The following is a 16,394-nucleotide window of genomic DNA, read 5'->3' on the forward strand; positions in this document are numbered from 1 at the left end:
GCTTCTGGTGGAACGTGACCACATGGCAGGGCAGCGGGGGCAAGTTCATGATTAAATAATTATTAACCGCTGGTTGAATCAGTGTAGACTCCAGCCTGACAAAGCTACAGACCCATAGAGACTGCACGATAATTAAAAAATGTAAATTAATAGGACATCAAGAGGGGAGAAAAGCTATATTCAAAGGAATTAGTTAGATTGCTGAAAATGTTATTATTGCAGTTTGTTTGGGGATGATGTTCATTTTGAGGCACCGTACAAAGCCACCATTAACAATACAGCTTAAGGGATTTTGCACAAACAACACTGTTTTTGAACTACTATCACATGAAAAAGATGGCAAATTAATGCACTTATTTTTAATTTAAAGGAGTATTTCAGCAATTTAGTGGTGCATTTCCAATTGGGGTGATCGAAGTGAAAGCAGGAGGGGCCAAGATATACTGAGGTTTAGTCCCACTATGGGTCAAGATCCAAAGACACTGGATCCTACGATTCCCATAATGGCCACAGCTTTTCAACTCCATGCCCCTCAGTTTCTGGCACAGGTTTTCCATTCTAAATCTGTAGTCTCCAAGCGGAAGCTAAAATAACCCTGGTGACACCATCATGGTTATTTTCTCAGATTTGAGATAGTCTCTCCGATCTCCACAGCTCCGTGTGAGCGCTAGAGAAAGGTCTGGAAGCACACATACAGGGGAAAACACCCTGGCTTGTTTTTACTTTTTTAAACCAATCACAATCATCTTGGCCGGCACTAAGCCCAGTGACACAGCAATGGTGCCCTTGCAAAATAGAGTCAGGTAGTGAGTTTGTTTTGGTGGAACAATTGCATGTGGGAAGCGCTAACTATCCACAAAAGAAAATGCCACAGAAAACAGCAATAGATATACGTTGCATGATAATCGGAGTCCTACAAGGGAAGCCTGACCATACTTTAGCTCTGGAGGAGCTCACTGAGCCCGAAGATCTGCTAGCTGTATGTGGCTCTTCCAGAACATTATTAGAACATGACAGATGCTCTGCGAAGTGGAACAGATCGGATCAACGTCACTGGCACGTCGCTGCCAGAGTTAAAACGGGGCAGAACAACTCATACTGATTGTGTCAGAAAACAGATCAACATCGGGCACAAGAGTCCAGTGACACAAAGTTCGGGCTTTTCCAAGGTGCGTTCACAAGTTGTTTTATTCTTTGTAGACCTTCACAACAATTCACCTAAAGAACAGAGCAGGCTGCCTTATTGCATGATCCAAATGTTCATCAGAAATTGTCATTTTCAACGTCTAGGTTGTTAGCTTGGAGCTTGTTGAAAGAGGATTTTTAACAGTAACATGCAGATAGCGTAATGGCGGCAGACTGTCACCCAAAATAACCACCCGACAGAGTGCCTCGGGGATGACGTTTTTCTGTTGGCCAGCACTAAAGTTAGCATCGCACTGGTTCCCTCATCAAATAGGCGATGGGATTTTTCCATTTGATTTTAGATTATTGCCGAAAATAAGCTCTGTGGCGAACAAACATTGATGAAACTTTGATAATTCTCACAAATGAACACCACTTTCATGATTATTGAAGCCTAAATGCAATCGCCAGAGGTAAGAAGGTAACGTTGGGCTACAAACGAACTACACCACGGTTGCATGCCCTATTGTCACCACCTTGAAAAGACCGACCAAACAGGCTGTGTTCGGTAGTCTCATTTAGCCTCTTGGTAGCAATCACCTCTTTTACGACCCATAGAAGCTTCAAAGTTCACGAGTTGGGTATTTACTGACATGTTTTATGTCTTAGAACAAAATGTGAAAGTCTCTTAACCTTGTGTTGACCACGGTCCTTATTTCAGGCGTCTAACCAAACCTATTTCTGGGTTTTAGGACTCATTCCAGGGGCGTTCTCAGGTTTATAGCCAGTCTACAGTCAGTGAGTCTGACTAGACTCAAGATAGCTCCTCCACATCTACACTGGACATCATACGATTACTTTCACAGGCACATTTGTGCTTGACATGACATGGACATTGGACTTGTGTTTTATATATCCTTAAAATCCAGCATTCTTGCTATGAATCTTTTATTTGTACCTCAAAAGTAGTTTCTGTCAAGCTGTTCCTTGTGTCATTTGAGTTTTAAAAAAGGTAAGAAACATAACAAAGCTGAAAGGGAATACATGCTGACATCTATAAATATCTGAATCACAGTTTGGACTGTTATAAATGACATAATGATGTCTTATTCTATACGCGTCAGACTACCCATTTAACCCTGTGGTGCTGATTTGTGTGTCAGGAATAAATAAAGGCTCGCAGCCAGCTGTTGATGCCAGAGATGTCCCTGTCTGTTCGCTGCTGGCTCAGATGAGATCACTGTGGCTCTGACAGACCTCAGCAGCTGCACACACTGGCTCCCCTTCCCCCAACACACATAAACACAACCACCGAGAAACAACACACATCAAACACCTACATAAGAGGGTGATTATGTGTTAGAAAGGAGTCGAATCAAAGAGGTGCGCACACGGTGGTTACAATTTTTACATCTTTATTCATTAAGATTACAGAATGTTTTAAATTATTGCTCATCATCTACCATTATCACTTGCAATATTTTAAACATAGGGTGTTTTTTTCTTTATTAGACAACTTAAAACATGTTTGAGAATTTTGCCAGTTTGCACTGTATGAGGATTTACAACAATAAATACAGGAGTGGATTCTTCTTTTACCTTCCTATACTTTTAAAGGTTTTCATATCTGTATATAGTATGTATATACATATATGATGCTGGTGTCTTCCCCCGCCCACCCGTCTGTTGGTCAGCTTACGGCTGACAAAACAAAACAAAAAATGGTTTGTCCCCCTGACGCACAGGCTAGGATCCTGAGGCAGCTGTTCACGAAGCAACCATGGCCAACAAAAAAAGGATGTTTACAGACACAGAAAGACGTTTAGACTTACGCACGTCATCATCTAAAGTCAGCTTCCTCTCAAGCGGTCGCACACTTAAACACACACTCACACTCACAAAAGGGGAAAAGTAAGACTCGAGACAACAGGGCTACACTGACGACAGGTCACACTACTTTAAGAGGGGATTCTCAACAGCACAAGGAGACAGAGAAATGCACAAACATCTGCAGGGAACAAAGTGACACTGAGGTTTGTGTGGGCTGTGACACAGTGTAGGATCTTGTCGTTACATGGTGGTAGCCTACATCGGCGAATGCTAGGTTTGTCTGAGAGGTTCCTACGCACCTTTAAAGTTTCAATTTATTTAGACTTTCATTTGCTTTTGCCAATTTAAAAGGAATATTTTGACATTTTGGGAAATAACATCATTCACTTTCTTGTCGAGACATACACGAAAAGGTCAATCTCTCTCTCATGTATGTACGCTAAACAGGCGCCAATTAGCTTACCTTAGCATATAGTGGTCCCTCCAGGATTTTGCGATGTTGTGATCGATCAATGTAAAACTAGTGAAATCTCTTTTCATTGGAGAAGTGCGCATAATATATTGATTCACTCAGCCCCTCTATCGCTCTCTCTGTTAATCATGAGACTGCTGCTGCAGTGACAGGGCTAACTGTTAGCATTACACAGCTAACGTTGCCCAACGGTCATGAACAGGTTTAACGACAGAGTTGAGCAGTTTTGGTGTGTGATTAACAGCTTGGTGTCAGATGTTAACCATTGCTGCAAACAGCATAATGTGACAAGTAATAGCTTGTGCTAAGCGGGCAGAGACAGCAGAAGGAAAGACCTTTACAGGTACAGTCCTTCCGCCATGCATCGAACGGCAGTAAGAGCTGATCGGTGGTGATCAGCTGTTGCTGCCCCCCAACTCCTCCTACCTTTACAAACAGATTCTATTGCAATGGGAAACACTGAATGCTCATAATAATATACTCAGAATCTGAGACAGCATCAAACCATTTTTTGCAAATTTTAACTTGCCCCTCAAATTTCATTGCAAAAAAAAAAACGCCTATAAACGTCAAAACATGCTGCTTCTTTTTTTCGGAAACCTGGCGTGAAATGAGGCATCTCTGGCCGCAACAATCACTAAAACAGCGCACAAAATCCTGGAGGGACTTATAAAGACTGGAAGCAGGGGGGAAACAGCTAGCCTGGCTCTGTCTAAAGGTAACCAAATCTACCTACCTGCACCTTTAAAGCTCATTAACTAACATGTTGTCCATTTTGTTTCAGGTATACAAAAACCTGGCTTTAGAGGTGCTGGATGTTGGATTTTGTTTTTGATTCTTTATCTTTTTTCTACCAACATAAAAGCAAATAAAGATATTTACCGAAATGTTGAAACATTCCTCTGAACACTTTGGTTGGTTTTTAATGTTACGTAATGATGTTACTCATAATGCCACACAGCAAAATTGCATGGATTGTGCATATTTGTAGGTATTAACTGGCAAACAGAGCGTTTTGTGCTATTTCCTCTTGTTCAAAAATCAGCTAATGATGTTATTTATTTTCCACATACAGCACAGTTAATTTTCAGGCCTGGATAATGAGCTTCTGTATATGTGTGTGTGTGTCGGAGCATTTGATCCCTCTTTGTGAGAGCAGAGCTGGCAGCGTCTCCCAGCAGGTTAGCAGAGAATCTGATTGGTTCAGGTGCAGAGCCGGTATAGCAGCAGGGTGCACTTGGCTGTCAGGCGAAATGACTGTCAGGACTTTGTAATTTCCAGCGTCAGGTCAGCTGGGGACGAGCTGCCGGGGATGGTGACTGCGCAGCTCGTTGTACTGGTGGAATCTAAAGTCTGTCAGGGGGGGAGAAGAAGCTAAAATATATCAGAGATAGCACACTAAGTTTGGATTTAAAAAGGTGAAAAATCCCTTTACAGACGGTAGATGTACGGAGCCCCTAAAGTCCAGAAAGAGATAAAGAAATATCATTGTTCGGGCCTTTGAGGGCTCCGTATAAATGTGCTTCTTAGATAGAAAAAAAATAAATCAGTGGAATTCAGAGCCCAGATTTTATTTTTTAAGATGAACCCCCTGACTATACAGTATCTGTGAGTACCAAAGAGCTGTGGTGTGTATGGTAAGTACAGTAAATCTTAACAGCACCATACTTTTCAACGAGGACCTGATTGAAGATATCTGTTTAAGTACCGGCCAGGCAGCGACTTGCTGCTCATTTGGTATCTCTGTAAATATGTTCTGTCACAGTATTCAAAGTGAGGGTTAAAGTACATTTATTACACTTATCATTAGAACATTTAATTGCTTATTTTTATGACATATGTTGATTTTTCCCCCCCGGAAAGTAATGATATTAGATGGCGCAGGAGAGAAAAAGATAGAAAATCTTAATTTCAATATAAATATCTAAATATACAGTATACCCCTTTTGATGATCTGATAACGTGCCATGCTTCTAATACAGTATAGTCATTCTTGGCAAAGGAAAAAGAGACAAAATGAAAAGGTTAGCTCTCACAAGCTTGAAATACTTTTCATTACTTCAACACTGGCGCCATGTGAGCAGCTGGAAGCCGAGAATGCAGCAGCCAATGAGATGGTTTCACTGTGGCTTTGAGTGACAGGTGGGAAGACCCGATCACTGTCCAGTCGTACTACGAGAAAAGTGATGACAAACTACAGGCTGATCTGAAGGGACAGAACGCGTAAAAAAAAAAAAAAGTTTAAAAACAGACACAACGGTGAATCTCAATGAAACGATCAAATAAAAGACATGATATGATTGGACCCTGAGATCCCGCCTAATCCCCGCCCACTATGTCTAACCCCGCCCTCACAATATTACACAAGAGAAAAACATAATCACAGGTAGAAAAGAAAAGACAACGGCGAAAAAAAAAAAGGACAGGAAAAAGTGTCCGTCACTAAATCTTCAACGGTAATCTTCATTCACACAGATTTTTTTTTATCAAGTTTTTTTATATAGTATATATCTTTTTAGCATCAATAATTTCATCTTTAATAGTTAAACAATAAAAGATCTGGCAATGGGAAGGGAGGATGGAGGATTTACACACACAAATGAGCGTCTAAAGAGAAAGAGATAATGGTGGTGAAATGACGAGTGGAAGGGAAGTAAAATATCTTCCAGGAGAAGATGTCAGGGAGCTAGCTAATGGCGAATGGCAGGAGCAGCTCCACAGAGTTAGAGTTAATGTTACCATTATTGTTGTAGAGCATGAATAAATAAAATGGCTGCCATAAGCGCAGAAGGAGCCACGCCCCTCCACCCCCTTCCCCTTTCCCCTCAGGCTCAATTAGAGCTCCTCCCCTACCCCCCCTGAATATAAAGCAGGTGTGTTGACTGTTCTGTCCGTCCGTCCTTCTCTTCTCCTCACCCTCACCCTCACCCTCCTCCTCTCCCTCTTTGAGTCTGTGCCATTCATGGAGTATTATCTGCAGTCCAACCCCGACACTGGTTTAATACCTGATGGAGAAAAAGAGAAAGCACACGTTAGGATGACAGTTGCTGTAAATACTAAAGGTGCTGCTGCAACCTAAAAACAAATCCTAACCCTATACCTATAGGACTCTATGGAAGCCCATATCTGCAAAAGTGATGAAAAAAGTGAGCCATTACAATGAAGACTTTCTTAAAATAATGACTTTGTATCTCAAAATAATGACTTACTGCAAATAATGACATTTTTGAGATATTAAACAATAATTATGACATACTAAAGTTCTTATTTTGAGATAAGTTAGTTATAAGTACTGAATCAATTTGAGATACTAAGTATCTTAAAATAATGACTTAGTATCTCAAAATAACAGCTTACTTATCTCACCAAAATAAAGAGTAAGTCATTAGTTTGAGAGTGTCTCATAATTTTGCAATTAGTCATTATTTTGCCATAAAAAGTCATTATGAGATATGTAAGTCCTCATTTTGAGATAAAAGAGTCTTTTTTTTTGAGATATGAAGTCACTGTTTTGAGATAAGTCAATATTTTAAGATGAGTGTGTCATTATTTTGATTGGTAAGTCATTTCGAGTTAAGTTAGTCATTTTGAAATAAGGTAGATGTTATTTTGAGATAGGTAAGTCAGTTCGAGATAAGTACGTCATTTTGAAAGGTAAGTATTTTAGAGATAAGTCATTATTTTGAGGAAAATAATTTTAAGTAAGTAAGTCATTATTTTAAGATAAGCAAGTCATTATTTTGAGATAATTTAGATATAATTTTGAGATAGGCAAGTCATTTCTAGATAAGTTTGTCATTTTGAGATAAGTAAGTCATTATTTCAAGATAAGAAAGTCATTATTTTTAGATAATTTATATATAATTTTGAGATAGGCAAGTCATTTCTAGATAAGTTTGTCATTTTGAGATAAGTAAGTCATTATTTCAAGATAAGACAGTCATTATTTTGAGATAATTTAGATATAATTTTGAGATAGGCAAGTCATTTCTAGATAAGTATGTCATTTTGAGATAAGTAAGTCATTATTTTAAGATAAGTCATTTTGATAAGTAAGTCATTTCGAGATAAGTAAGTCATTTTGATAGGTAAGTACTTTCGAGATTTTTAAGATAAGACATTTTGATAGGTAAGTACTTTCAAGATAAGTCATTATTTTGAAGTACCGTAAGTCATTTGGGTTTTTTTTAGATAAGTGAGTTGTTATTTTGAGATAGGTAAGTAATTTCTAGATAAGACATTATTTTGAGATAATTTAGATGTAATTTTGAGATAGGTAAGTCATTTCTAGGTAAGTATGTCATTTTGAGATAAGTAAGTCATTTTGATAGGTAAGTACTTTCAAGATAAGCCATTATTTTGAGGTAAGGTTTTTTTTTATTATTATTATTTTTTTTGAGATAGGTAAGTCGTTTTGAGATAGGTAAGTCATTATTATGGGCTAGGTTAGTCATTTCGAGATAAGTCATTATTTTAAGATTCAAAAGTCATTTCAAGACAAGTAAGTCATTATTTTTGGGGTAAATTAGTTATGATTTTGTGAAAATAATTCCCTATTTTGAGAAACTAAGTCATTTTTTTAAGAAGGTTTCAATCGTAATGACTTACGAACTTCACAGTTTCTTCCTTCCTAAGATTACGTCTTGAACCACCTACAGGCCTGTCGAAACAAGAATGTCATGTTTAAGTGTTTCCATACCTATAGTAGTTTGGCTTGAAGGGCCCATTCTTGTTCAAGCCCAGATACTTGGCCTGCTCGTCACTCAGCTCTGTGAGATGTGCGTCAAACGTAGGGAGATGTAGGCTGGCCACATACTCATCTGGCAGAAGAGAGGAGGGACACGTTAGCATTCATCAGGCGTCTGTGCTTGATTAATCATTCAAATGGGAAAAGGAAGAGGGAGGCTCCCAAATTAACCGTCCCTCCATTTCTTTTCTTCACTCTTCCTCTTTCTCCTCAGCTGCTTTCCACTCCTCATCCTTCTTTGTATCCCTACTTCCCCCTCTCCTCATCTTAGCCCTTTCTTTCATCCCTCCCTCCTTCCTCTCCATCATCTTTGACCTACATTTGGCTCCCTGTTTCTCTTTACTATGTATCTGCTCCGCTCTAACCCACCGAGGGAACGCCAGGAAATGTGACGGGCAACGCTGCTGACATGCTGTGGGCTGTGCGTGCGCACGCACGCACGCACGCACGCACGCACGCACGCACGCACACACAGACAGAGCTCATTCTACTGTGAATGATAAGCTATCCAGGGAGACGACTCTGGACTGAACAGATGAGACGGATTGTGTTGTCTATTGAGATAAATGCAATATGCCTGCAGGCTCTCTGTCGGGGCAAAAATAAACTCTGTTATCACTTCCTGCTTGGTGGCTACTTAAGCACCAAACAAGCTTATTTTGTGTCTCCCTGGCCTGATATCTTGCTGTGTTTGTGTTATAAAACTGGCATTTCTACTCATATTTGTGTTTTTGTATTCATGCATTGGGCAGTTTTATTTTCTTAAAATCCAAACTGACAGAAATCTTACCCATCTTCTTGGGTAGCAGGTAAACATCCTGTTTGTAGCGTCCCTCTGGGGCGTTGTACAGCTCTATCAGAGCCAGCGCCTGGGCACAGACACACAAGTGTTAACTCACACTCATGCACAAACAACTGCTTGTGTCAACATCTTTGTTAGTGGTGAAAAGAAATTAAGTGAGAGCAGAGCACAAAATGTAAAATACAAAACTAATCATGTGCAACACTGTAAATTGGACAGGAATGCATCTGCTGTTTTTACTTGGGTGGTGGCGGTGATGGAGAGGACAAAAGTGGGCACAGTGGAACAGCTGAGGTTCAGCAGACGACCCTGCAGAGGAAGACAAAGCAACGCAAGGTCAGAGTACACAAAGGCAAAGCACAAAGGGTCTTAAATTTGCAGCTGAGAGAACAAAGTGTCAGAGCATGCACTCTGGGTGACATGATGTAGAAATCTATTTCAGGGATAACAAGTCCCACACAAACATTTACAAGCCCCGTCGGTTTGTGAAGTCTCATCTGCAACTGTTTGTTTTCTCTCGTCTTCGCTCTGACACTCGCTGCTGTGAAATTCATATTAAGAGAGATGATGTTTTGCCCAAAATACTAAACTGTCGCTGCTGCCTGAGATGCTGCATTGCAGTGAGCAAATTTGGATCCCAAGTGTTGCATTAAATTAGGTAGTTAGTATGTAAAAGTGAAACACTCTGTTAGGAGGAAGAGGGAACAGAGACAGGTTGTGTTGTTACCGCAAGGTGAAAGCAGAATTGAAACGATTAATAAGGTTTGAGTGTCCAGTGAGCACTAAAAATCACATGACTCATCGAAACTCAGACCTTTAATGAGTCCCCCGCTCCCATACTCTATTAAAACCATATGTGTTAATTATGGAAGACGTTTCTTTATTGTGTCACCGTGCTGCGTTGACCTCTCACTACTGTACAAAGAGACTCGGAATGGTGGAATGGCGAAAGGGCGGCACGATGATGCAGTGGTTAGCATTGTCGCCCCTCAGCAAGAGGGTTCCAGGTTCAAGCCTGAGGTGGAGGGTTTGGACCCCAGGGTGGGGGAGCCCTTCTGTACGGAGTTTGCATGTTATGTCCGTGTCAGTGTGGGCTTTCTCTGGGTACTCCAGCTTCCTCCCACAGTCCAAAGACATGCAGGTTAATTGGTGACTCTAAATTGTCCGTAGGTGTGAATGTGAGTGTGAATGGTTGTCTGTCTCTATGTGTCAGCCCTGTGATAGTCTGGTGACCTGTCCAGGGTGTACCCTGCCTCTCGCCCAGTGTCAGCTGGGTTAGGCTCCAGCCCACCTGCGACCCCCAACAGAATTAGGCCTTATTCCGCACCTACTGACATACTGGATATTTGTTTCAAGTTTTTGGAGCATTGTTTGGACCTGTTGTCATGGATACGTTTCACACACACAAACTAATCAACAGTTTGGTCTGTGGTAGAGGTGCGTGCCCAAAGAAAAGCCCACATTTCTGGTCTGAGGAAGAAACAGCCCTACTTTTTAACATCATGAATAACTTGAATATTAACAGGTTTTTGGGTATGGGCCAATATTGTAAGGCCGACGAAAAACTGATGATTGAAGGAATGAAAGAGGGACGCTGTGTTTGCACGGTCGAAAAAAGCTGCCACACGTCGGAAACTCTGCATAGTTGCATAGCACCTTTCTAGTCAACCGACCACTTGAAGTGCTTTTATGCTACATGTCACATTCCCCCATTCAAACACACATACATACACTGGCTGCCAAGGCCACCATACAAGGTCCCTCGTGCTACTCAGTTTAAACAATCATACACACTCCCAGTTTTTTGTTGGGAGCAATTTGGGGTTCAGTATCTTGCCAAAGAACACTTTAACATGCCGACTGAAGGAGCCGGAGTGAACTGCTCTACCTCTTGAGCCACAGCTGCCACACAAGCAGCTGTTTTCCATATTTGACATCATAAACGACATGTTGTGGCACCTTAATTGGAGTATGCATGGCTGCATGTAAACAGGAAGAACAAATATGTAGGAATATTGTCTTTATCAAAGTAAGGGCAAAACCAGAATATTTTGTGCATGTAAATGTAGTCGGTGTCTTGGCTGGCAAAACCTGCTTGCATGGCCCGTCTCTCTCTGGTTTATCAATAGACCCAATCACAGATCATGAATTTGTATAAATAAATGTGTACAGTTCTACATTAGTATTAGACTGTAAAACAATTATGAAACAAAAAGAAATGACAAAGTACCCTCTTTTAAAACTTTAAAGAAAACCACCTGTCTAAAATTCTCTTTATTTCAGAGATACTAAAAGATGATATTAAGTGTTTCTTCTTTTAAGAAATGTCTTTTTTGGAACACAACACTATTTTGGATCAGATGGAGGCGGGAGAGGTGAGGAGCTGGTGTACTGATGTGGTTAAAACCTGCTGGAGATCAAACAGCAGCAGAGACAAAGGCACCGACGGGCTGGTAGTCTGTCTGTCTGGCCCTGACAGACTGCTCTCATTCTGTCACAGCTTGTAACACACACATAAACATAAACTCTGAATTTTAAAGTTCCTCTACTGAGTAGTAGTGTGTGTGTGATGCAGTGTGAGCCAGTGTGTGTGTACCTCAGCCAGCAGCACTATCCTCTTGCCATCAGGCCAGATGACGTGGTCCACCTGAGAGCGCACTCTCTCCCAGGTCAGTTCAGGAGTCCGCAGGCTGGCCTACAGGATGAGCACAACATCATGAGCAATTATTTGTTTTTGGTTCTAGTCGTAGTTGTTGTGTCCCCCCCCCAGGACTTCTTGTTTCTGTTGAGCTGAGCTGTCATCCATCAGCCATCACGGGCCAGAAGTTGACTCATTGTGTGTTTGGTCTTTTCCAGCACTGAGGTACTTTAAGAAGTGAGTCACAACTTCCTCTAGTGTCTGAACTGCTTCCTTGATTGCTGTCTCTTTAATAAAAACATTCAATTCCTCTTACATTTTCCCCCTCAAGCTTCTGTCTCACTGTTTATTGTCTCACCATGACCCCTTATCTTTGTGCTTTATATTATGGGATGATATTAATGTCGGTGTTTTTTATTGCATTACAAAATAAGACACTGATGAGCACGTGAGTAAAAAGCTTGAACCTCTTTGTTAGTTTACTTCAGAACTGAGCTGTTCTAACAACATCACAAAGCAATGACCTTTATTAAGGGACCGTTAAAGGTCAAAGTGGTAAAGATAGTTGTGAAATAAGGTAATGGTTTAAACTGATTCATCGACCAAACTGATCACAGGGGGAGTCTAGAAGCCTGATTCTGATCACTACAACATTTTACAGCAACCCCACTAACTCAAGCTAAAACCTCAGTCACTGTGACAACCTTGAACAGTCACTGTCCAAGGTCAGTGCCCTCCCAGTTGCATAAACTACCTTTAAGTTTATCCCCTTATGCAAAATATTTCCCTGAGCTGAGCGCTTCATTTAGGAGCTTGGGTTACCATGGTTACGCTTCACTCACATCATCTCATTCTTTAGGGGTATACTATGCCGATATTGTTGGTTACCATTAGTAAACATTGCCAGCAAAAGTGAAAGTAAAAAGTCAACCACAGACTCACTCTAGCTTTAGAACGAGCTTTGTCCCCTTGGCGTTTCAACTTGCTTTATTTGCGTTTACTTGCCTCTGTGTCCGCAGCTACCTTTTTGTAAAGTCTTGATTTCAGCTATTCGCTGTACCCATGAACATCCTGACCACAGCAAAATAAGAAGAAAATAAAAAGAAATACAGGCAGAGGGCAGGGTCTCGGCTGATGAATACATGGCCACACACTTCTAGTGAGTTATAAGTGATGATTGAGAGGGATTCCTTTAGTATGAGTCTGTACATTGTTTTTTGGATAATCCTGCATAGTAAAGCTTCTACGTTACTTGGCAGCATTATTGTCTGTGTTAGCTAGCTTCTCCAAAATGGACAACGAAGAGAATACAAAAACAAAAACAAAGTCAAAGTAGACTGAGAAGAATATATAAAACGCAAGGACATAATCCAAAGTGAATTTAAACCAGCCAAACAGCAATCAGAAGATGTAGCAAGAAGTAATGCACAAAATTAATGCGAGTCATCTTGCAGTGAAACTAACTGCGGATGAAGTGATGAAGAAATATGAAAATACTACTGTGACAGCAAGAAAGGAGAGACAGCTAAACATCGACAGGAGTTAACAAAAACATATTAGTTTCAATAAAACGATGTAGCCAATGTATGAGTTGCGTTAATGTTTGGCTAGCTAGCTACAAAGCTGCTAGAGCAAATGGTAACTTTACAATGCTGACAATGACTATAACAGCAGGTCCTGCAACTGGAAAGGCATGGTTCCGTCTCGTTTGGTGCTGAAGGTGCCATTAAAGTTTTGTAGAGGGTTTGAAGATAGACTGACGGTGTATATTCTCTAACAAGTTGCACATTACTCATTGAGTCCAGTGGGTTTTTTCCTGTACTGGAAAATGTGTCTTAGTGTCTCCTCCTTTTCAATCACCATAAGACTGATATGAGTCACTTAAATTTTTCTCAGGTAAATAGTAACTAGGGACCTTCTAGCAATGCATAAGGGACTACTCAAGCAGCCAAAAGCAAACACTGAGAGACCATCCTAAGGGAATACTTATAATGGGATTTCATGCAACTCCTTTTTTTTCCTGATGCATCTTCAGATGAAAATTTCACACGTTAATACAAACTAGTAACTGACCACATCGATCTCAGTGTTGGAGTGCCCCATGTTGCAGACGATGCAGCCATTCTTCATGCGGTCCAGGTACTCTCTCACCACCACGTTCTTATTGCCTGATGAACGGAGAAAGATTAATATCAGGAAGAGAGATGAGGACAAATGAACAAAAAGCAAGAGATTAAAACAGAGAGAAAACAAAAATGTAAAACAGACAAAAAGATACAGACAAAAAAAGAGAGTGTTCTTGAAGTTTAATCAAATGACATGTTGAAAAGGGACTGGATTTAGCTCTTAATTCAAATATGGGAAATCTGGGAACTGAGTCTATATCCATTTCTGTAAAATGAGGCTTTAATTACCACGTCACCATTTAGAATAGTTAATTATGTCTAAAGGTGTGATTAAGTTGGAGTGCTCCACCTGTCTGGGTAGTGCAGACACATGGAGCACTAGTTACATTTTTATAAACTGGGAAAATGCCAAAGGATGACTTGTATTTAGCTTCAAAGGGTGTGAATAATTTCATGTATGATTTCTCAGCAGATTTTATTATATTTCAAATCAACTGAAGACTAATTTCGCCCGTATTTCACTACGGCAGCATTATTAATTCACTAGGAATCCACACAGCTTTCTGAATTTTGCTGCGAGGGCTCTAATGACTCGACCTTAGTGGAGCTACCACTACATGACCTTATTAAAGCTAATGCTAGTCCTGCTTTATTTATTCTACACCACTTTGTAACTTAATTGGGAAAGTCTTACAGAAATGCCATGCACCTCCTTCTACCTTATTATCCTCTTATTATCTTTTCTGTTTAACTGCAGTCACGATTAAGAGAGCCCTCTGCTTCAGGCCTGCCAGCAGTATTAGGTAATGAAGCAGAGAGACAAGTAATTCTCTGCTCCAATTAAGTGTTCAGGACGACTCCCCGGCTGCTGAGCTCAGAGCTTGATTAGTGACTGTTAGACTCTGATGACAATGACTGAAAATCTGTCCAGTCATCCTGCAGGAACACTGACGGAGCTGTATGTTCCTTATGCATTTTCAACTTCACTGACAGTGACTGAACCGACCTGTGCAGGTGATGACGATGTCCACTTGTCTGATGACTTCGTTCAGTTTCACCAGCCTGAAGCCGTCCATGCTGTGATTAAGACAATGATGACATGAGACCACTGCAACGTCAAACCCCTGCAGTTAGCCATGAGAAGCTCAACAAGCGGAGTCTTACCAGGCCTGCAAGGCACAGATTGGGTCGATCTCTGTGACGTAGACGATGGAGCCCATTGCTTTGAGAGCAGCACAGCAGCCTTTCCCCACCTGAGGATGACAGACAAGGGATGATATCATACAGAACACCGGCAGGTTTGTAACCATTTACTAATTATTTTTAGCCATTGCGACTTCCCTGCTTGTTTGACTAGTTTTAAAGTACTCTCAATCACAGCAGCAGGTGGTGGTCAGGCTTTACCGCTGACTAAGGCTGGTGGAGTCCGATGCAATTGGCTTACTAATGATATGTTTATTATATCACTTGTTTTTAATCTTCCCTTTAAACACACTTTTTTCCCCAAATTGCATTAATTACCTATGGAAGTCCATTTCTGCCAATGTGGAGACAAAAAGATACCGTAAATCAATATAACATATTTTTCTTCATTTTATAAGATATTAAGTCACTATTTTGAAAAAGATCATTATTTGATGAAACTTTATCATTATTTTGAAATACTATGTCATTATTTTGAGAATATTTCTCTCTTTTTATCTTTTAGATAATTTATTTTTTGAGACAACTAATTTTCTTGAGAAGGTCTGTCATTATTTCAGCAAGGAACACTTGAGTCAAAAAAAACTTTTTTTCCATTTGCAGGATTATATTTGGCAGTATGGCTCTGTTCTGGGGCCTCTCTGCCTCTCCTCGGGCCAATGCAGAAAGCCTCTATCCATGCACCTACGTGAAAAGCCTTAAGACAGAGAGAGCAAACCTCTCTGCTCTTCCATGTGCATACATGGAAAGCCTAAGGCGGAGACAGCACACCTCTCCACCCTTCTGTGTGCCTTCCTGGAAAGTCTAAGGCGGAGAGAGCATATCTCTCCGCCCTTCCATGTGCCTGTGTGGAAAGCCTAAAGCAGAGAGAGCACACACCTCTCTGCCCTTCCATATGCCTACATGGAAAGCCTAAGGCAGAGAGAGCACACCGCTCTGACCTTCTGTGTGCCTATGTGGAAAGCCTAAGGCGGAGAGAGCATATCTCTCCGCCCTTCAATGTGCCTGCGTGGAACGCCTAAAGCAGAGAGAGCACAGCTCTCCGCCCTTCTGTGTGCCTACGTGGAAAGCCTGAGGCGGAGAGAGCAAACCTCCCTGCCCTTCCATGCACCCACACGCAAAGCCTAAGGCAGGGAGAGCAGCAGCAAAGACCCCTCAGAAACAGAACAGTGCAGAATCACTGACAAACAGAAATGACATTGATAAGTCAGACACAGCATGAAAAGGAGAAGCTGGGGTGGAGGCAGGTTGCAAATCAGCTTGCAGAGGAAGCAGCAACAGTAGGCAGGCCAGAGAAGTTTAAACAGGGCGCCCTGAATGAGATTCGCGAACTGGTTGCGTAGAAAGGAATCATGTGATCTATCAGCTACTCCATCAGTTGATTGGGCTGTTTGAGATCTGCTGATGTAGCTGGGATGTGAGCTGAGCTTGACATTTTGTCCTGCCTGAAC

General features: G+C 41.1%; 1 protein-coding gene across 2 annotated transcripts in view; it reads right to left on the reverse strand.

Annotated features, from left to right (window-relative positions):
* Positions 1–2,523: 2,523 nt before the first annotated feature.
* The window catches only part of ahcyl2b (adenosylhomocysteinase like 2b), a 68,598-nt gene continuing 54,727 nt past the window's right edge, over positions 2,524–16,394 (reverse strand). For both annotated transcript variants that reach the window (XM_050035766.1, XM_050035767.1), the window contains exons 10-17: positions 14,905–14,993; positions 14,747–14,817; positions 13,688–13,782; positions 11,573–11,671; positions 9,217–9,285; positions 8,965–9,043; positions 8,127–8,247; positions 2,524–6,432 (exon numbers count right to left, since the gene is read on the reverse strand). In XM_050035766.1, the coding sequence (XP_049891723.1) occupies positions 6,426–6,432; positions 8,127–8,247; positions 8,965–9,043; positions 9,217–9,285; positions 11,573–11,671; positions 13,688–13,782; positions 14,747–14,817; positions 14,905–14,993 (630 nt within the window). In that variant the 3' untranslated portion in view covers positions 2,524–6,425. The remainder of the gene's footprint in view (positions 6,433–8,126; positions 8,248–8,964; positions 9,044–9,216; positions 9,286–11,572; positions 11,672–13,687; positions 13,783–14,746; positions 14,818–14,904; positions 14,994–16,394) is intronic.

Source organism: Epinephelus moara, chromosome 23 (genome assembly GCF_006386435.1).
Source record: "Epinephelus moara isolate mb chromosome 23, YSFRI_EMoa_1.0, whole genome shotgun sequence".
Taxonomy (NCBI): domain Eukaryota; kingdom Metazoa; phylum Chordata; class Actinopteri; order Perciformes; family Serranidae; genus Epinephelus; species Epinephelus moara.